The 21634-nt window shown below is 47.2% G+C and overlaps 2 protein-coding genes across 5 annotated transcripts in view; one reads left to right on the top strand and one right to left on the bottom strand.

Annotated features, from left to right (window-relative positions):
- LOC307208944 (uncharacterized protein) overlaps positions 1–11923 on the top strand; it is a 196683-nt gene extending 184760 nt beyond the window's left edge. The window contains exons 2-3 of the mRNA XM_079963995.1: positions 7342–7505; positions 10560–11923. Coding sequence (XP_079820121.1) covers positions 7406–7505; positions 10560–11374 — 915 coding nt within the window. The 5' untranslated portion in view covers positions 7342–7405 and the 3' untranslated portion in view covers positions 11375–11923. The remainder of the gene's footprint in view (positions 1–7341; positions 7506–10559) is intronic.
- LOC307206494 (uncharacterized protein) overlaps positions 1–20755 on the bottom strand; it is a 49639-nt gene extending 28884 nt beyond the window's left edge. The window contains exons 1-4 of one of the 4 annotated variants that reach the window (XM_079959821.1): positions 20649–20755; positions 19065–19238; positions 18109–18282; positions 3062–3235 (exon numbers count right to left, since the gene is read on the bottom strand). In XM_079959821.1, the coding sequence (XP_079815947.1) occupies positions 3062–3235; positions 18109–18282; positions 19065–19164 (448 nt within the window). In that variant the 5' untranslated portion in view covers positions 19165–19238; positions 20649–20755. Of the gene's footprint in view, positions 1–3061; positions 3236–5032; positions 5430–18108; positions 18283–19064; positions 19239–20648 lie in introns of those variants that run through there. The other 3 variants (XM_079959822.1, XM_079959824.1, XM_079959823.1) reach the window with 3 other exon arrangements.
- Between the last annotated feature and the right edge of the window lie 879 nt (positions 20756–21634).

Raw genomic sequence — 21634 nt, 5'->3', positions numbered from 1 at the left:
CCCTATATGGATTCTTTGATGCAAAGTGAGACTGTCCTTTCGACTGAAGCTCTTCCCACATTCCAGGCACCGATAGGGTTTCTCCCCTGTATGAATTCTTTGATACAAAGTGAGACTGTCCTTTCGACTGAAGCTCTTCCCACATTCGAAGCACTGATATGGTTTCTTCCCTGTATGAATTCTTTGATGGGAAGTGAGACCCTGCCTCTGACTGAAGCTTTTTCCACATTCTAAGCACTGAAAGGATTTCTCCCCTGAATGAATTCTTTGATGGGAAGTGAGATTTGAGCTGCAACTGATCTCTTCCCACATTCCAGACACTGAAAGGGTTTCTCCCCTGAATGAATTGTTTGATGGGAAGTGAGATTTGAGCTGCAACTGAAGCTCTTCCCACATTCCAGACACTGAAAGGGTTTCTCCCCTGTATGAATTCTTTGGTGGCAAGTGAGTTGTGCGCTTTGATGAAAGCTCTTTCCACATTCTAAGCACTGATAGGGTTTCTCCTCTGTATGAATTCTTTTGTGGGTAGTGAGATCCCCATTCCTACGAAACCTCTTTCCACACTCCAAGCACTGATAGGGTTTCTCCCCCGTGTGAATTCCGTTGTGGGTAGTGAGATTCCCATTCTGACGAAACCTCTTTCCACATTCCAAGCACTGATAGGGTTTCTCCCCCGTATGAATTGTTTGATGGGAAGTGAGATGATCCTTTCGACTGAAGCTCTTTCCACATTCTCTGCAGTGATACAATTTCTCTCCTCTGTGAATTCTTTCATGTGAAGTGAGGCTATGCCTCCGAATTAAGCTCTTTCGTTGACTGGAGGTGGACTGTGAGCTCTGGCCGATGTTCTCTCCATACTCTGAATATTTATTTGATTTCTCCGATAAGTGGATTCTGTTGTGGTCCCCCTTGTTCTTCCCTTCCCATTCATCACCATGTGCAATGAAGAGAGAAGATAATTATCGCCTCAGGAAGAAATGGAGCTCCAGATTATTGAACAGAGTTCTCCGCCCCCCAACTCACTAAGAGACTTGAGAGTGCTCCATTTCAGCCTCAAGAGGACATCCTTGAAGTCTAACTTAACAGCATTCTAGATGTGTGGCATCTTCAACCCCCTAACACTTGAGCACGCCTGAGGGGTGCCTGACTCTCTTGAAACCAGTGGGGCGCCATTGCCAGCATACTGTGACCGGGGCACAGATGACACAGAACCATCAAACCCACCACCTGACCCCTCCCCCAGCAATGCACTGCCATGTTAGGGTAAGTCGTGCTAACTCTGCATTGGTGCCCCGGACCCCAACCCCACTCAGAGCAAAGGGGACGTGGTTCACATCCATCATTGAACAAAGTTAATGAATGCTTGTGATAAAGGAAGGACTGAAGTTAGATGTGAGGCCTTACAATAGTTTACATTGCCTTTCTTGGCTGATATTAACTGACATATTGCTTGGCTTTTATTTGGGATAATTTGATTTGGCTTAATCCTGGAATCCACCCCATATGCAAGGTCAGTCATCTCTTTGGTCAATCAAATGCAAACAGAAGCCAAAACAACAAACCTGACAGAAGTTACTTCAACTTCCCTAAAAACTCTCAAGCCCACAATTAAGAAGGCCTGGGTGGTTCAGACAAGCCTGGTCATTGTTTCAAAAGGCATGACTAGACAAAGAATATTCACAAACAGTTGATATCCCTCCATTCAGGGCTCACGGTGTGGATGTTAGAATCCCAGATGCTGTTGGTCTCCCTCCAAATAGTGGAGGTTCATCAAATAGAGCAGGGGTGTCCAACAGGTCGATCACGATCTACTGGTAGATCCCTGCAAGGTTTTGGTCAATCGCAGTCAATCGCTGACCCCCTCCTGGATCCTCCCTCCATTGTTGGAGAATGGAAGACAGAGCTTACAAACCGAGGCTGGAGGCTGTTTCCCCCCCAGCGCTCCTTTGGTGAGCTGCTAATAAAAGCTCAACAACTTTGACCTGAACCCCTACAAAACAGGGGAAGATCACTCCAAGTTTTGAATTCTGTGAGTAGATCGCAGTCTCTTGGAAGCTGGCCACCCCTGAGATAGAGGTAGGCATGGAATTTCAAAACTGATGTTATGATCTAACAGGGAATTAGAGGGTCCATGATCCCTCAATTCTCCTTCTTGACTTCCTTACAAAAAGCTCTCTTGTCAGGATCCAGCAACGTCCCTGCCTCCTCTGAAACAAGCAGGAACATCTTCACCCTGCACACTCCCCATCAGCTGTTGCCCCAATCTAAATTTGGTCTAAATTTAAACTTTTTTCTAAATATCTTTCTTCACTTTGAATCTCCTCTCATTTTCATGAGGAGACCAACTCTGTATACCGTATTTTTCGCTCCATAGGGTGCACCGGACCATAGTATAGTTTAATTGGTAACAGAAGATGGAAAATGACTATTACTCACATTTAATCTAAGCACGACAGTCACAAGAGCTTCTGACTAGTAATTCGGCTATGCGATGTTGAATGTTCTCTGTTCTCCGCTGTTTACCCTTTTTTGTTTCAATTTATACCAATTCATGAACCCAAAACTCATACACTGATCACCAATGAGGAACGACATGTTATTCCTGCAAATTTATTTAATCTACATATTTGTATCATATATTAGTCTTATATGATCCTTGTTTTTAAAAGAAAAGGAAAAGTTATTCCTAAAAGAAAAGTAAAAGGCAAAACACAAAGGCCCCATCGGCAATCAGTCCTGAAATTAGGATCAGGTAATTTAAAGAATCATGGCTTCTAGTGCTGTGTGACGGATCAGTGAGTTCTCTGACATTGGTAGGGCATTCAGAGCCCAGTACTGGCGCCAATACATCGCGGTGGCCGGGGAGCTGTGACGTATTCCTGGCTCAAATTGCCTGCAGATGTCAAAGGCGCTGGAAGGCAGGTGGAGGAGGCCAAAAAGGTGCCCACCTTCTCAAACTCCATCCGCCTGCCTGCCTCATCCCACCCCCAAGCTGAGCAAGCCCCAGTACGTCTCCAGCCCCATCCATCCATGTCCCCATCTCCCCTCCCCTGGGACTCACCAGATATCTCGGAGGTCCCTGGGAGGGAACGCTCAGAGGCTGTGAGGAGGGATGCAGGAGACAACCTGACCAGGTCAACCGTCCATCTTCCCCCTTCCATCCTCGCTAGGTTTACAGATTCAGTCTCTTTCATCCTTCTTGAGGAGTCGAGAAGCCACCACAAGCTGCAGGGACCTGGGAGAGAGGAAGAAACAAAGGGAGCCTCAGAGGCCCTGCCAGGGATTCTCCTGCCCTAGATATTCCCTTGCTCCTGGAGAAGCACAAATGGGGCAACCCCTTCCTAACAGAAACCCCATTTGAAACATCTACAGTGATTCCAACTTAATCTGTTTGCACCTCACCCCACTTTATAAGGCTGGCATGGTATGCACAGTAGTGACTTGAGAGTGGACCCCATTGAACTCAGTGGGGCTTATGGATAGAACTTGGTGCAAAAACCAGGCACCATCCTGTCCCCAAGCCTGAAAACTGCAACCCCAGAGCATGGGCAGAATACAGCCGAGTAGCTATTACATGTAGGTGCCCCCACGTCTCAATGCAAGAGATGCTTTAGCAGTTGAGCTGGCTGGGCCCCAAACCTCTTTCTGCTCATCAATAGAGCTGCTGAGAGACCCTAGAAGGTTGGGAATAGGATCTGGCTCCTGCTGTTTCTTTGCCACCTCCTCATTTTCCTTATTCACACAAAATGGAGTGATTTTTGGTTGTGCTTTCTTTAGAGAAGCTCTCTTTGAAGCAGGGCCCGTGGCACTCGGGGAGAGACCAGAAATTTTGTAACCATTCCAGGTCAACACCATCTTTTCCCTTAATTCCATATCATGTTTCCTTATACCATTTGTAGCAATTAAAGCTTTTCTAACTTTAGTCTGCAGGAACTTCTGTGTCATTCACTTAGTGTTCTGCAGAATGCAGAGGCTAGACTGGTGACTGGGAGTGGCTGCTGGAACCATGTATGACCGCTTCTAAAGGAACTACATTGGTTCCCAGTATGTTTCCAAGCACAATTCAAAGTGTTGATGCTGACCTTTAAAGCCCTAAACGGCCTCGGCCCAGGATACCCGAAGGAGCATCTCCACCCCCATCGTTCAGCCTGGACCCTGAGGTCCAGCACAAAGGGCCTTCTGGCGGTTCCCTTAGTGTAAGAAGAGAAGTTACAGGGAAGCAGGCTGAGGGTCTTCTTGGTAGTGGCACCCTCCCTGTGGAACACGCTCCCATTAGATGTCAAGGAGATGAGTAACTATGTAACCTTAAGAAGACACCTGAAGGCAGCCCTGTATATTATATGTGCTGGAAGCAGCCCTGAGTTTCTGGGAAAACCCAGTCAGATGGGTGGCAGGTAAATACTATTGTTATTATTATTATTATTATTATTCATACAGGATGCTGATGGCGGCGGCAGCTTCACCCCAGTGTCTTGCCAGGGCAGGAGGGGCTTGGTCTTCCTAAAAATATTGAGCTGAGCAAGGCTGGATGCAGCTCCTGCTCCCAAGAGTGGCACATGCCAGTCTGTGCACTTGCTCTGCTGGGAGGGGGCAGATGTTTAACAAGGTTGGAAACCAGATCTCACCCGGCCCTAGGGACTCCTCCCAAGAATCCTGGGAGCCAGAATTGGTTCAGGACCCTGAGAGTTGCAAGGAGACAGCTTCAGCCCTGCTGCCCAAAGACTGCAATTCCCAGGGTGGTCACCAATCCCCCCTTCTTGCCAGGGAACTCTGGGAATTGTAGATGGGTAGATGGTGGGAGAGGGTCTCCCCTCCAGTCTCCACACTTGGGGGGGGGCTGTATCTCCCCACTCCACAGGGCTTCTCCTTCCTCGGAGGAGAGTAATTGGGGGCCGGACCCTCTGTTCCTTGACTTGGGGGTCTCCCCCCCCCCCATGCATGAGCTGAACGGGGCCCCCCTGCCTCCCCCCTTGCAGCCCTGGGACCCCCTTCTCCCCGCTGCACCCCAAGGGGGAAGAGAGAAGAGACTCACCAGATTCCAGGAGGGGCACCGAGGAAGTTTTTGCAAAGCAGAGAGAACAGAGCAGCCTCCTCTTTGCTGGCAGGAAGGGACTGGGCAGGGAGGGGCTTCTGCTGGGGAGGACCTTGCCCCCCCCCGCCCTCCCCTTCCTGTCCTCTCTAGGAATCCAGCTCTGCTCCTTTTAACCCTTGGCAAGCCGAGGGCGCCCAGACCGCCCCTCCCTCCCTCCCTCCCTCTCCCTGCCTGCTTCTGCGCTCTAGGGCTGCCCTCCCTCCTCCATCTGGGCCAAGGACTCTGCATCAAGGGCCCCCCCCATCTTATTGCAGACTGACTACAAGGGAGGTGGGGGTTTCTGCATTATGCAGTGTGCATCTGGATCCCTACTTTGAAATGACTAAAAACCTGATTGTTAAAGCGGCAGGGTACATCCTGGAAGTCTCCCCCCCCCCCCGCACACACACACACACACACGTTTCTCTTTCCCTGGGGGGCCAAGAGATGCTCCCCTGCCCTGCACCCCCAGGGGCCCCTTTGCGGAAACTGACGTGCGATGCCCACCAAAGGGAAGGCGCAGGCGAAGGACCCCTGGACCTTTGTCCGCAGACAGCTCCCCCCCCCCCTTTCTGCCCCACACCAAACATAACCACAGTTTTGAAAATCTTCCATACTCTGGGCATGTGCAGATTTCGCAGCTTTCTGTAAACCAGAGGCAGGGAAGAAGTGGCCAAAGAACCACCTTGCAGAGAAGGGGCCTTGTGGGCTGAGGTGCAGGATCCCTGGGGGTCCAGCACAGGAAGAACTGAACAGGGAAGAACTCCCCCCCCCATCATAGAGGGGGGGTGGCACCCCCGCCTGACTCGCAGAAATAGACTCCCGGAGGAGCGAGCAAGGGAGGCGGATGGGCAGAGAGGACAAAAAGATGAAGATGCAGTGATGGGGAAGGGAGGGGCCCCCCCAAAAGGGCCCTTACTGGGCCCCGGATCTATGCAATGGGTTGCAAGACTCCCAGATGGTCATCTACTCCAACACTTTGCAATTCAGGGCTCTTTTCCCCAACGTGAGTCTCGAACCCGCAACCCTGAGGTGAAGAGCCTCATGCTTTGCCCACTGAGCTATCCCACCTATCGCCCCTTCAATATGTCATCACCCCCAAAGGGTCCTGGGCCCCTGGGAATTGGCTCCTATGTATGCCCTTTTCCCAGGGTGGGAGCCCAGCAGAGTGTTGCCAAGTCATGTCCTGAATCTAGCGGATCTCACAGCGGGATCCGGATCCCTCCCGGTGCCTTGCCCACTTTCTCCCTGAGCTGGAATCCCCAAGTGGGGAGGCCAGGTAAGGGTTAAAGGGAGCGGGAGACCCCAGCTGCCTAGAGCAGCCTGGGAAATGCCCCTCTTCCCTTCCCGCCACCTCCTCTAGTCTCCTCTTTCTGCTTGTCTTGTGTTATGTACTGAGTCGAACAGGATGCAAACTGCAGCAGTCTGATTGGTCCTAAAACAATAGGATTCAGAATGCAGCAGTCTGATTGGTCCTAGAACAATGCAGCAGTATGATTGGTTGGCAGGAACCACCCAATCATGCTCCAGATTGAAGTGAATCCACAACCTGATTGGCTTACAGTAGAATTCCGGAATTAGCCAATCATGTGCAGCCCATTGTGTAAATAATGTATATAAAGCAGATACTTGGAGGGGACATTCATTCATTCCTCCTCACCACCATGAGCTGAATAAAAAGCATGAAATCACTTTGCGACTCGAGTATATTTCATCTTGGGAGCCCTCTGGGGCGGTGGATCCTTTATTTGAAGGGGAGACCCTGGTGTGACGGGGGGGGGTCGCAGAGGGGGCTGTTGGGGGGCTGAGGGATGACTGGGAGGATCCCCTGGGTGGCTGGAGGGAAGGGAAGACATGGGACCCAAGGCCTCTGAGGTCCCAGCATCCCCCACCCATTAACGACCCCCCCCCGTGGGGCAGCGGGCTCTTTGGGGGGCTCAGAAGTGGGCACCCCTTGAGAAGGGGGGGACGCCAAGTGGGTAAAGAGGGTGAGCATCCATCTTTGGCAGATACTTTCCTTGCGACCCTTGCATTGCAGGGGTGAGGTGTGTGTTGGACTATGCAGAGCATAGATTTACTCAAAAGGAAGCCCCGGTGGGGAGAAAGATTGAATTGGTATCACCCCCCCAACCCAACCCCTTAAAAATGGGGCTCTTGTTGGGAAGGGGGAACCCCTTTGGGGCTTTTCTAGAGGCTGCAGAATGTTTTGGGCAGGAGAATCCCTGCAGGGCCTCTGAGGCTCCCTTTGCTTCTTCCTCCTTCCCTCCCAGGAACCTGCATCTTCTGAGCTCCTCAGGAAGGACCAAAGCGGCTGAACCTGCAAACCTAGTAAGGATGGAAGGAGGAAGATGGACAGTTGACCTTATCAGACTGCCTCCTGCATCCCTCCCCAAAACCTCTGGGCGTTTTCTCCCAGGACACTCAGAGACATCTGGTGAGTTCCTATGGAGTGGAGATAGGGACACAGAAGGATCGATAGATGGATGGTGAAAAGGAAAACCTTCTCCCAGGCTTTTGAATGTTAGGTGCTATTTCCACTGCAGGACTGCTGGCTTAGTTGCTAATCTCCTTTTCTTGGGTATGGTTCCTGACCATGTGGTTGCAGACCAAATCCATGTGGTCTTGGAGGAAGCTGATTTCCCAGATCCATTTTAATTGGATTTGGCACAGAAACTGCTTTGGTTGCCCTGTAGGATGACCTCTGTTGGGACAGAGACAGCAGAAATGGGTCCCTTCTAATTCTCCTTTGACCTCTCAGCGGCTTTTGATTCCATCTACCATGGTATCTTTCTGGAGCAGCTGTTTGAGTTAGGGGTGGGTGACCCCGTTTTGTGGTGGTTCCCATTTGACTTGGCTGGATGTTTCCAGAGGGTGTTGCTTGGAGAGCATTCTTCTGCCCTGTGGAGCCTTCAACGTGTGGGTCCTTCAGGGTTCAATTCTTTCCCCTATGGATGGATGTTTCCAGAGGGTGTTGCTTGGAGAGCATTCTTCTGCCCTGTGGAGCCTTCAACGTGTGGGTCCTTCAGGGTTCAATTCTATCCCCTATGCTGTTTAACTTCTACATGATCCCACTAAGTGGGGTTATCCAGAGGTTTGGAGTACGTTGCAAGCAATATGCTGATGACACTCGGCTCTATTTCTCCTTTTATATCTACAGGTGAAGCAGTAGGTGTGCTAGACCATTTGTCCTGCCTTGGTAATGGACTAGATGAGAGCCAACAAACAAGCTCAGTCCAGATAGGACTGAGGCCCAGTTTATGGGTGGTTCCTTAGACCAGATGGCTGGGAGGTTGCCTGCTCTTGATGGGGTTATACTCTCTCTGAAAGAGTGGGTATGTTGCTTGGGGGGGCTTCTGCATCCATTGCTGTCCTTTGAGTGGCATGGAGTGCATTCCATCAGCTTCAATTGGTCGCCCAGCTGCAAGAAAGAGAAATGGGAGGTACCGTTTTTTTTTGCTCTATAAGACTCATTTTACCCCCTCCTAAAAAGTAAGGGGAAATGTGTGTGCGTCTTACGGAGCGAATGCAGGCTGCGCAGCTATCCCAGAAGCCAGAACAGCAAGAGGGATTGCTGCTTTCACTGCGCAGCGATCCCTCTTGCTGTTCTGGCTTCTGAGATTCAGAATATTTTTTTTCTTGTTTTCCTCCTCCAAAAACTAGGTGCGTCTTGTGGTCTGGTGCGTCTTATAGACCGAAAAATACGCTATGTAAAGAAGCAGTTGTGGCTTCATAAGGAGCTTTCAGATGAGCTGAAATTAAAGACATGCGGGCATTAGAAATGGAAGAAACAAGAAGATAAATTAAGAGTTGTGGGGAAAGAAGACAATAGGACAGATAGATAGTCAAAGTTGGGGGGAAAGATGGGAGAAACGTACATTGAAAATGTTGTCTTTAAGAATAAAATGAAATTATTATAAATTTGAGATGGCATTCAACACTAGTCAGATTAAATCAAATAAGGAGTATTTGGTGTTATGTTGGAAGGGACGCCAGGAAATCGGGAATTGTGTTCAGATGTGGTGGGGGTGTAAATATGTACAATTTTAAAGGCAAAGGCTGTTTAAGGAGATAACAGAAATCACTGGGTTAAAGCTGACCGAAAGTCCAGAGGTAGCATTATTATCAAATTACAATGGGCTGGAAGGTTCTCAGGGCCTTAGTAGACCATAAGCTTAACATGATCAAGGGTCTGGAAACCCAGCTTTATGAGGAATGGCTGAGGCAGCTGGGTATGCTTAGCCTGGATAAAAGGAGACTGAGAAGAGATATGCCATCTTTAGGTATCTATGTTCAGATATCTAAAGTGCTGTCACATAAGATGGAGCAAGCTTGTTTTCTTCATCTCTAGAGGGTAGGACCTCAACCAATGGATTCAAATTACAAGACCTGACATTACTATAATTTGACATTGTTTTAGCTGCATTCCTAAAAAACTGAAACATGAAAAGGAAAAGGAAAAGAGATACTGAAATAAGATATTATCAAAAATATATAAGTTTCTTTTGGAATGGCATGTCAAGCATGAAGAGGTTTAATCAGGTATGATACATTGGGCAAAAGATATTGGTCATAATATACAGTTTGAGGATTGGGGAAAATTATGGAAAGAAGGCATAAACTTTACAGCCTGCAGTTTGCTTAAAGAAAATGTAATGAAAATTATTTATAGGTGGTACATTACACCAGTGAAGTTAGCAAAAATGTATAAAGTAAATAACCAATGTTGGAAATATAAAGGAAAATAACAAGTTAAGAATACAAATTATTGCAAAGAATGATTTTTAATTTGTTTATTTAAGATATGGATATAACAGTAATAATTATAATAACAAATGCAATACTAGAGAGTAAGTTGGAAAACCACTAGTGGTGGAAGAGGGAAGTCTCAGACTGTGATAGTTGATTATGTTATATGAAAGTTGGATGTTATGTTCTAAATCATGTGTAAAAACTAATAAAATGTATAATATAAAAAAGAGATATTGAAATAAGAGGGGCTATTTTCACTAGATGTGTGTTACGTTACTTATTCCTCTTCCTTGGAAGCTGTGATGGGACAATGAGCTACTTGTGCGTAAAAAGGGTTAGTCCCTCGGAGTTTGCTTAACGTAGCAAAGCTCTGCCTTGAGCGGAGCCCTTGGACATGGCTCCGTCAGTCACTGGTAGAATCCGACAGTGGGCGCTTGCGGAAACGTTTCCAGCATAAAAGCTGCTTGACGGAAACGCGTCTCCTAGATTCCCTGCGTGACAGCTTCCGGCGAGGGGTGGGGGTCGCTAAAGGGGGCCTTGATACCTCCTCACTGTTCTCACTGGAAGTGTCCCAGAGCCTCCCCTCCGACTTCCTGTCCCTGGAAGCTCCTGCTCCCCCCCTACTGGTTCCCTCTTCTGCTGCTGAATCTCTTCTATCCTCCTGGAGCCCTTCCACCACCTGTTCTTCCGATGGCAGTTCCCTGACAGAAGCCTAACAGGATTTTCTTTCCTCCCCAAGCAGGTAATGGAAACAATAGTCAGAATTCCAAAAATCCACCTGTAATTTCATTGAAGAAACCATTTAAATGCATGGAGTGTGAAAAGAGCTTCACTCAGAAAGGACACCTTACTACACACCAGCGAACGCACACAGAGGAGAAACCCTTTAAATATACTGATTGTGGAAAGACATTTGCTGATTCTGGAAACCATGCAAAACATCAACGAATTCACACAGGGGGAAAACCATTTAAATGCATGGAGTGTGGAAAGTGTTTCAGACTAGGTGGAACCCTTACACAGCATCTACGAATTCACACAGGGGAGAAACCTTTTAAATGTACCGAATGTGGAAAGACATTTGCTAATCCTGGAAGCCATGCACAACATCAACAAATTCACACAGGGAAGAAGCCATATCAGTGTATGAAATGTGGAAAGTGGTTCAGTCAGAAAGGACACCTTACTACACACCAGCGAACTCACACAGGGGAGAAACCCTTTAAATGTACCCATTGTGGAAAGAGATTTGCTGATACTGGAAGCCATACACAACACCAACTGATTCACACAGGAGAAAAACATTTTAAATGTATGGAGTGTGGAAAGAGCTTCATTATAGGTGGAAAACTTAGAAGACATCAACGAACTCACACAGGGGAGAAACCCTTTAAATGCATGGAGTGCGGAAAGTGTTTCAGCCAGACGACAATCATTCACACCAGCGAACTCACACGGTGGAAGCCATTACAATGTACGGAGTGTGGAAAGACATTAGCTGATGCTGTAAGCCATGCAAAACATCAACCAACTCACACGGGAGAAACCATTTGAATGCATGTTTTAAGTCGTTCAGCCAGAAAGAACACCTTACTACACACCAGCAAACTCACACATGGGAAAAATATTTTACATGTTTGGAGTGCGGAAAGTGCTTCATTACTAATGGAGCACTTCGGAAACATCAGCAAATTCACATAGGGGGAAAACCACTTAAATGTATGGAATGTAGAAAGTGGTTCAGGTGGAATCATCAACTTCCTTCAAATCTGTGAACTCAGACAAGAGAAAACATTTAAATGTATTGGAGTGTGGAAAGACTTTCACTGATAGTGGGATGTTTAGAAATCATCACCGAAGTCATACGGGGGGGGGGGCTTTAAAAGTGTATGGAGTGTGGGAAAAGATTTGGTCAGGGGTTAACACTTAGAAAACATCTAGCAGCCCGCACAGAGGAGGAAAACCATGCGTGGAGTGTTTCTATCAGTTGCCTTTATTTTGCACCTATGAATAAAGCATTTAAATGCATGGAGTGTGGAAAGAGCTTCAGTGTGAGCAGGGCAATATGGGCCTGTGAACAAGAGGAGTGGAGTGGAATGACACAGTTAAATTAATCCCAGTTGCAAGCCGCCGTTCAGAAGTGAAAGTAACATCGATGAAGGAAGACCTGCTTGTCGAACTGATATATGGATTACCGTATTTTTCGCTCGATAACACGCACCTGACCATAACACGCACATAGTTTTTAGAGGAGGAAAACAAGAAAAAAAAATCTGAATGAAACAGTGGATGTTCCCTGGAGAAGACCCTGATGTTGGGAAAGATGGAGGGCACAAGGAGAAGGGGGCGACAGAGGACGAGATGGTTGGATAGTGTTTTCAAGGTTACCAGCATGAGTCTGACCAAGCTGCGGGGGGCAGTGGAGGACAGGAGTGCCTGGCGTTCTCTGGTCCATGGGGTCACGAAGAGTCGGACACGACTAAACGACTAAACAACAACAATGCAAAAATCCTGAGGATTCATGTGGATCCATGCTTTGTAACCACGTTTTTGCACCATTGCAGCCCCAGGCAACAGTGGGTGCGTGATTTTTTTGGTGCAGGCTGTAGCCATGGACATGCTATGTTATCTGATGATGAATCTGGGGTGACCCAATGCAAAGATCCTGAGGATTCATGCTTTGTAACCACGTTTTTGCACCATTGCAGCCCTGTTTTTGCATCAGATCACTGCTATGTGATCTGATGGTGAATTTGGGGTGACCCAATGCAAAGATCCTGAGGATCCATGCTTTGTAACCACGTTTTTGCACCATTGCAGCCCTGTTTTTGCATCAGATCATTGCTATGTGATCTGATGGTGAATTTGGGGTGACCCAATGCAAAGATCCTGAGGATCCATGCTTTGTAACCACGTTTTTGCACCATTGCAGCCCTGTTTTTGCATCAGATCACTGCTATGTGATCTGATGGTGAATTTGGGGTGACCCAATGCAAAGATCCTGAGGATCCATGCTTTGTAACCACGTTTTTGCACCATTGCAGCCCTGTTTTTGCATCAGATCATTGCTATGTGATCTGATGGTGAATTTGGGGTGACCCAATGCAAAGATCCTGAGGATCCATGTGGATCCATGCTTTGTAACCACGTTTTAAGTGGGGAGGGAAGGAAAAACATAGAAGGGACAAGGAGCACGAGACGGGTGTGCGGAGAAGCAGCTGGCTAAGAATGCAGGAGAGGGGTTTAAAGGGGGGGGGAAGGAAGGCAAAAGTCCCCCCAAGCCAGCCCCCCCCTCTCTCTCCTGCATGTTTTCCGCTGCCTGCGAGTCCCTAGACGCAGCAGCAGCAGCAGCAGCACCGGAGCACGGAGACGAATTAGAGGGAAGGACGCTCTGCTTGCCTGGAGGGGGGGGGGGTTGCCTGCTCTTTGTTCCGTTTGAGCAAACACAGTAATGAAACAGAAGTGGGTGGGCAGTAAGACCCTGAGGCAGAATGCAGGAAAGCAGCAGCCTCCTCTCCTCCATGATGGTGTGATATGATTTTTGCCTGATTTTTGCCCTGTACTTGGGACAGTCAGCTCCAGGGACCACACATTCACTCAATAACACGCACAGACATTTCCCCTTACTTTTTAGGAGAAAAAATCTGCGTGTTATAGAGGGGAAAATACGGTAAATACTTGTTTTCAATTATCTTTTATTTTTTCGGTTGGTTTGGCTACCTCTGCATATTAGACCAATTCTTGTAACCGTTCTAACCTGGAAGGAACTTTATCACTCTTCCAATTTGTTGCTATTAGGACTCTAGCGGCAACAGTGGCGTATAAAAAGACCTCTCTTACATTTCTAGGAATATCGGCGCCTGTGATAAAAAGGCTTCTGGTTTTTTTGTGAAACAAACATTTAACATTTTTTAAAGTTCTATATAGATGTCATCCCAGAAAACCTTGATTTTTTTTTTACATAGCCACCACATATGAAACACTGTGCCTGTTCCTTCTCCACATCTCCAAAAATTACTAACATTTTATACATTTTTGAAAGTTTCCATGGGGTCAAATACTAATAGTATTGCATTTTTTTGGAAATGTTACCTCAAGGTTTAGCATTCTGTGAATTTCAGATTTACTTTCCATAAATTTTCCCACTTTCATATCTGTGTTATATCCAAACTCCTGGGCCCATTGAATCATGACAGCTTTAATCTCCTCCTCCTTCCCAGTCAAGAAGAAGAAGAGTTTGGACTTGATATCCCGCCTTTCACTCCCCTTAAGGAATCTCAAAGCAGCTAACAATCTCCTTTCCCTTCCTCCCCCACAAAAAACACTCTGTGAGGTGAGTGGGGCTGAGAGACTTCAGAGGAGTGTGACTCGCCCAAGGTCACCCAGCAGCTGCATATGGAGGAGCGGAGACGTGAAGCCGGTTCACCAGATTACAAGTCCACCGCTTTTATTAATAGTTGTTTTCACACACAAAATCAGTGTGATACCTTGGTTTACGAACTTAATCTGTTCAGGAAGTCTGTCCTTAAACCAAGGCATGCTTTCCCATAGAAAGTAATGGAAAATGGATTAATCCATTCCAGACAATGAAAAACAACCACTAAAACAGCAATTTAAAATGATTTTTACTATCTAACAAGACCACTGATGCATAAAAGGAAGGCAATAATCAATGTACTGTACAATAAAATAAGACCGTATTGTAGATGATAAAACTCAAAATTCTTACGTGCACTGATGATAGTAATTGTTTGTATGGGGGGCTTTTATACATTTCTGCAGTCACACAATCAACCAGTAGCTGAACTGGGTTCCACAGTCACAAAAACGAAGTAACAAGCCACAGTCAAAAGTCAGTACCATAAAACAAAGTACAATTCACAGTAAAAAATAATAATGAAAAAGCCACACACAAAAACCACAGTCAAAAGCTCCAAATATCACTTCTGTGTTGTGTGGGTGCTCCGGACTCAACGGCCGACAGACTCAACAGGAAGCCTCTGATTAGCAGCGGGGGACTCAATTTACAAACAGAACACACTCAACAGGAAGCGGAACATGTTCTGTTTCCAAGGCTAAGTTCACAAACCCAAACACCTACTTACAGGTTTGTAGCATTCTTATTCCAGGTTGTTCATAAACTAAGTTGTCCATAAACTTAGCTGCTCTTAAACCAAGGTACCACTGGAGTTGGCACTGGGAATCTGATTAACCCACATATTGTGAAAAACGTCCATGGTCCTGATTCAGTCCACAAGTGACAGCACTGAACCTCTTGGTGGATTGTCATGCTAGTCTGCCTTTGAGGTTCATTTGTTCCAGAGAAGTAAACAAAATAATGTGAATGTGTTTCCACACTGCCCCATCCAAAAAGGGTGAACTCTAGCATTCTATAAACAAAAAATTCCTTCCAGTAGCACCTTAAAGACCAACTAAGTTAGTTCTAGGTATGAGCTTTCGTGTGCATGCACACTTCTTCAGATACACTGAAACAGAAGTCACCAGACCCTTCTATATAGTGAGAAGGTGGGGAGGGGTATTACTCAGAAGAGCTCATCACAGCTATCTGCCAATCACCCATTCCCACCACCCTTCTGAGTAATACCCCTCCCCACCTTCTCACTATATAGAAGGGTCTGGTGACTTCTGTTTCAGTGTATCTGAAGAAGTGTGCATGCACACGAAAGCTCATACCTAGAACTAACTTAGTTGGTCTTTAAGGTGCTACTGGAAGGAATTTTTTGTTTTGACTATGGCAGACCAACACGGCTACCTATCTGTAACTCTAGCATTCTATGTAAAAGAATGAACATTGAATGAATGTTCACTATGTTTCTCACAGAAACAGAAGCTCTTTCCACACTCCAAGCATTTAAAGTTTCACCCATGTGTGAGTACGTTTATGTAAAGTAAGGTGTGTCCTCCGACGGAAACTCTTTCCACACTCCATACATTTAAATGGTTTCTCCCCTGTGTGGGTTCGATGATGAATATTAAGGGTGCAACTTTCACTGAAGCTCTTTCCACACTCCATACATTTAAAGGGTTTCTCCCCTGTGTGAGTTCGTTGATGCGAATTAAGCTGATTCTTCCAACTGAAGCTCTTTCCACACTCCATACATTTAAAAGGTTTCTCCCCTGTGTGAGTATGTTTATGTAAAGTAAGCTGTGCACTCTGATGGAAACTCTTTCCACACTCCATACATTTAAATGGTTTCTCCCCTGTGTGAGTTCTCTGATGTTTACGAAGTTTATCCCGTCGACTGTAGCTCTTCCCACACTGCAAGCATTTAAACTGTTTCACCCCTGTGTGAGTTTGCTGGTGTGTTCTAAGGGCTCCACTTTGACTGAAGCTCTTTCCACACTCCAAGCATTTAAAGTCTTTCACCCCTGTGTGAATACGTTTATGTGTGTTAAGGTGTGCACTCTGACGGAAACTCTTTCCACACTCCATACATTTAAATGGTTTAACCCCTGTGTGAGTTTGCTGATGTAAAGTAAGGTGGGTACTCTGACCAAAGCTCTTTCCACACTCCATACATTTAAATGGTTTAACCCCTGTGTGAGTTAGCTGATGTGAAGTAAGTGAGCTGCTATGACGGAAACTCTTTCCACACTCCATACATTTAAGTGGTTTCTCCCCTGTGTGAGTTCGTTGATGTTCTGCATGTGTTCGACTATCAGTGGAAGTCTTTCCACATTCCAAACATTTAAATAGTTTCTCCCCCATGTGAGTTAGCCGATGTGAAGTGAGGTGTGTCTTTCGTCTGAACCACTTTCCACACTCTAGACATTCAAATGGTTTCTCCCCTGTGTGAGTCCGTTGATGTACACGAAGTGAACTAATATGACGGAAGCTCTTTCCACACTCCATACATGTGAATGGCTTTTCCCCTGTGTGAATTAGTTGATGTTTTCTAAGTGTTCCCCTGTCACGGAAGCTCTTTTTACACTCCATACATTTAAATGGTTTCTCCCCTGTGTGGGTGTAACGATGTAAAGTAAGGTGGGAACTCTGACCAAAGCTCTTTCCACACTCCATACATTTAAATGGTTTCTCCCCTGTGTGACTTCGATGATGCGTATGAAGGGTCCAACTTTCGCTGAAGCTCTTTCCACACTCCATACATTTAAATGGTTTCTCTCCTGTGTGAGTCCGTTGATGTCTTGTAAGTTTTCCACTCTCACTGAAGCACTTCCCACACTCCACACATTCATATTGTTTTTCCCCTGTATGAATTCGCTGATGTTGTTTAAGAGTGGCATTACTACTGTAACTCTTTCCACACTCATTACACTGAAACGGTTTTCCCCCTGTGTGAGTTTGTTGATGGTTTGTAAGGTTTCCACCATCAATAAAGCTCATTCCACGTTCTGCAGATTTCTGTCGATTGTCTGCACCACCTGCTTTGGAGGAAAAGGGAGAAATGATTTTAGGGTTTCAAGGAACATCTTTGTATGAAGGGAGATATATAAATTACATACATAATTATAATTGTCTAGAAAAAAATAAAAGTGTTTCAAATAAATAAATAAATAAATAATCTATAATTACTAAAAGCATTTCTACAACACCCTTTCCCCATATTTCTGTATCAGTCTAGGTAATCATCATCATTTAATCATGTAGTGGGGGGGGGGGACATGTAAAATCAAAACGCTGTGAGAGGAAAAAGGTTTCTGGCTTCTCTATGAAAGCAGATTCCAGAAACAAAGAGGAGCATGGGAAAAGGCCTCTCTGCTTCCTTCTTCCTGCCTTTTCTCTCCTCTCCATCTTTTCCCCTTGCCAATGTGTTTCCCTCCTCCTGTCTCTTTCCACCCCTGCGCCCATATCTGTTGGGATATGAGTACTACGCAGCTGGGAACAAGCAGCTGGATGTTTACATCACATGATGGGTCTGACCGTGGGACAGGATGTTCCAGGGACTTCTCAGGAATTTGTTCTTTGTGTAACATGAGACCTTCCTGTTGCTTGTGTGAAGGAAGTCTGATGCAGTTGCTCGGAGGAGACTGAGCGAGCAGACATGTTTTTGTACAGTTGTACAGTCAGAAATAAAGTAGAGACGAAATAGACTTTTCTGACTATCTTCTTTCTCCTGCTGGTATGCAAGGGGGAAGGGGGTGTGCACCTTTCATGCAGGGAGGTGTCACCTATCAAGATCTTCCTGGTCTGCCGGGATGCCAACCAGGGTAGGTCACCGGCAAACAGGCCCCTGGAGCCTGGGAGAGGGGCCAGCCTCTCCTGAGGGGGGTAGTTTTCCAACAATATCTTACTCCCTGCAACTCACCAGATCTCTCTGAGGGCCCTAGGAGGGAATGCTCAACAGTTTTGGAGAGGGATGCAGGAGGCAGCCTGACCAAGTCAACCGTCCATCTTCCCCCTTCCATCCTCGCTAGGTTTGCAGGATCAGACTCTTTCAACCTTCCTGAGGAGCTCCCAAGCGAAAACAAGCCGCAGGTTCCTGAGGGATGTAGAAACAAAGGGAGCCTCACATTTAGCTGTTGAAGGATAAGTCTTTCACTGTTTCCATGGTGAAAGAGGTGCCTTCCTCCTGAAACCCACCATGCAAGAAAAATAGGTCCTGCTCCAATGTGGAATAAATGAATAAAAATGAATCCTTAGCTGAATCAAAGGATTCTCCCTAAACTCCTTTCCGTGTTAGAGGGTGCAATTAAGACTAAGAAACAGGGTGTTGTCTGTGAAAGAATGTGTTCAAGGCCCATGCTGACCCTGAGAGTGATAGATTTATAGTTTAGAAGTGACTTGAGATAACAAGGAGAAATAGCAGGTGATAGTTTAAGAACTAGTACGCATCCTCAAACGCTTCATGAATACACACCCCTAAAGGAGAAATTGCGATTTGAATGGACATGGGATGCATGTTATTGATGGGGGTACATATTAGAGGGATAATGTGTAGGTAGATTGGGTAGCCTGTAAACTGCAAATTCTTAACCAACAGGAATTGTAGGAGGGATATTCGAACGCTTTTAGGTTATAAATTATGTGTGATGTAAGCTGGAATGAGCACTCCTTTACAGCATGAGCTGAGGGGTCATCCATGCAGTCCTGCTACGACAATAAATCTAGTGATGCCCAATCGTGGTGTAGACTCCTTTTTTACACAGAGTAAATTGGCGCCCTCTGGGTAAAGATCCCTGGGACATATTTGTCCAACACCTTGCCAATGTGTTTCCCCCCTCCTGTCTGAATCCATCCCTGCCCTTTCCCCCTGCAACTCACCAGATCTCTCTGAGGGCCCTGGGAGGGAATGCTCAACAGGTTTGGGGAGGGATGCAGGAGGCAGCCTGACCAAGTCAACCGTCCATCTTCCCCCTTCCATCCTCGCTAGCTTTGCTGGATCAGACTCTTTCAAACTTCCTAGGGAGCTCAGAAGTGAAAACAAGCTGCAGGTTCCTGAGAGGGAAGAAGAAACAAAAGGAGCTTCACAGACCCTGCTAGCCTTTTCCTGCCCCAGACATTTAGCTGTTGAAGGGTGAGTCTTTCACTATTTCTGTGGTGAAAGAGGGGTGCTTTGCTCCTGAAACCCACCATGCAAAAAACCCAGCCGCCTAGAATGGCTGGGGAAACCCAGCCAGATGGGTGGGATATATATATAATAACATCATCATCATGACTAGAGTCATGCCCTTTGCGTCTCCTTTTATCTCTGTTAGATGGGAGCTTTGGCATTGCAGCCTCCCTGGCCACAAGCTCCCAGTTATTTCAATAACCCCAACCCCCCAACAGTGGCGTAGCGTGGGGGGTGCAGGGGAGGCCGGCTGCACCGGGTGCAACTTCTGGGGGTTAGGGAAATAAACGGGTTAGGGGGCGCAAATCCATGGGTTAGGGGGTGCAAATTACTTGCCTTGCCCCGGGTGCTGATAACCCACGCTACGCCACTGCCCCCCAATAATAGCAATTATAATTATTTCCCCGCCCATCTGGCAGGGCTTCCCCAGCCACTCTGCTGGCTGCCAGTTCCTCCCCCAACTCTCTTCCTCCAGCCTGGCTTCCCTTCCACTGTTGCCCCCCCCCCCAGACCACGTACCCTAGAAGAGACTATGGCCAGGACACAAAGAAAAAGGAAAAATAATGCAGGCATTTTTATAAAATTCCAGAAGGGGGCATCCTGTGAGGCTGCAATAGATTGTAATGGGTTGCTCTGAAGTCAATTCAGCGCCAAATAATAATAATAATAATAATTATAAAGAATCCCGCGAGCCCCCCCCCCACCGCCCTGCGCATCTTTTCCCAGAACAAAGGCAGCATCCCTTAGCAATTCTGACCCACGTCGGCCGAAGGGCGGGCTCGGTGTAAGGCAGCGCCCCACGTTGGGATCCCCCATGAGATCCGGCTTCCCCATTGGGAGGAGGAAGGGGGCAGGAATCCAGCTTCCAGGGAAGAAAGGCTTTGGGGGGGAGATAGGACGCCCCTCGCCTGTGCCGGGATGTGGCTTCAAGGAGATTCCTGAGCAGGAGCAAGAAGGCTGGGCGTCCCTCCCAGAGATCCTTCCCTCCCCCCCTCAGCCCCCCAACCCCCTCGTCTTCGGGTCCCCCACCCCCCACGAAATCTCCCCCCTGGCCAGTGTGGTGTAGTGGTTAAGAGTGGTAGTCTCGTAATCTGGGGAACCGGGTTCGCGTCTCCGCTCCTCCACATGCAGCTGCTGGGTGACCTTGGGCTAGTCACACTTCTTTGAAGTCTCTCAGCCCCACTCACCTCACAGAGTGTTTGTTGTGGGGGAGGAAGGGAAAGGAGAATGTTAGCCGCTTTAAGACTCCTTAAAGGGAGTGAAAGGCGGGATATCAAATCCAAACTCTTCTTTACCCCTCGCCCTGCGCGCCGCATCTCTTCCTCTGCATCCGGAGGGACCACCCAAGACGAGCGGGGAGGGGAGGGGAGGGGAGGTGGGGGGGAGAAAGGGGGAGGGTCTGTTCCCAGGCCTCTCTAGGCAGCCGGGCTCTCTCTATTCCCTTCCCCCTCCCTCTCCTCCCCAAACAGCACTACCTGGGCGCCTCGCCAGCTGCGTTTTTCGGGTCTAGGCAGGGGGAGGGATCCGGATCCCGCAGAGAAGGGCGCTGGATTTGAGTCTTCGGTGCGAAACCAGCCTGGCTGGAGGATAGGGGCCCTCATGGGCATCACTTTCACAGCAATCTATATATATATATATTGCCGTGAAAGTGATGCCCACATATATATATATACACACAGACAGTATATATTATTGTTGTTGTTTAGTTGTTTAGTTGTGTCCGACTCTTCGTGACCGCCTGGAAAACACTATCCAACCATCTCCTCTTCTGTCGCCCCCTTCTCCTTCTGCCCTCCATCTTTCCCAACATCAGGGTCTTCTCCAGGGAGGCTTCTCTTCTCATGAGGTGGCCAAAGTATTGGAGCCTCAGCTTCAGGATCTGTCCTTCCAGTGAGCACTCAGGGCTGATTTCCTTAAGGATGGAGAGGTTGGATCTTCTTGCAGTCCATGGGACTCTCAAGAGTCTCCTCCAGCACCATAATTCAAAAGAATCAATTCTTCGGCGATCAGCCTTCTTGATGGTCCAGCTCTCACTTCCATACATCACTACTGGGAAAACCATAGCTTTAAATATACGGACCTTTGTTGGCAAGGTGATGTCTCTGCTTTTTAAGATGCTGCCTAGGTTTGTCATTGCTTTCCTCCCAAGGAGCAGGCGTCTTTTAATTTCGTGGCTGCTGTCACCATCTGCAGTGATCATGGACCCCAAGAAAGTAAAATCTCTCACTGCCTCCATTTCTTCCCCTTCTATTTGCCAGGAGGTGATGGGACCAGTGGCCAT

This window comes from Podarcis cretensis, assembly GCF_951804945.1.
Source record: "Podarcis cretensis genome assembly, chromosome: 2".
Classification (NCBI taxonomy): Eukaryota; Metazoa; Chordata; class Lepidosauria; order Squamata; family Lacertidae; genus Podarcis; species Podarcis cretensis.
Note: the sequence above shows the minus strand (reverse complement) of the source record. Positions and strands in the feature narration are given on the sequence as shown.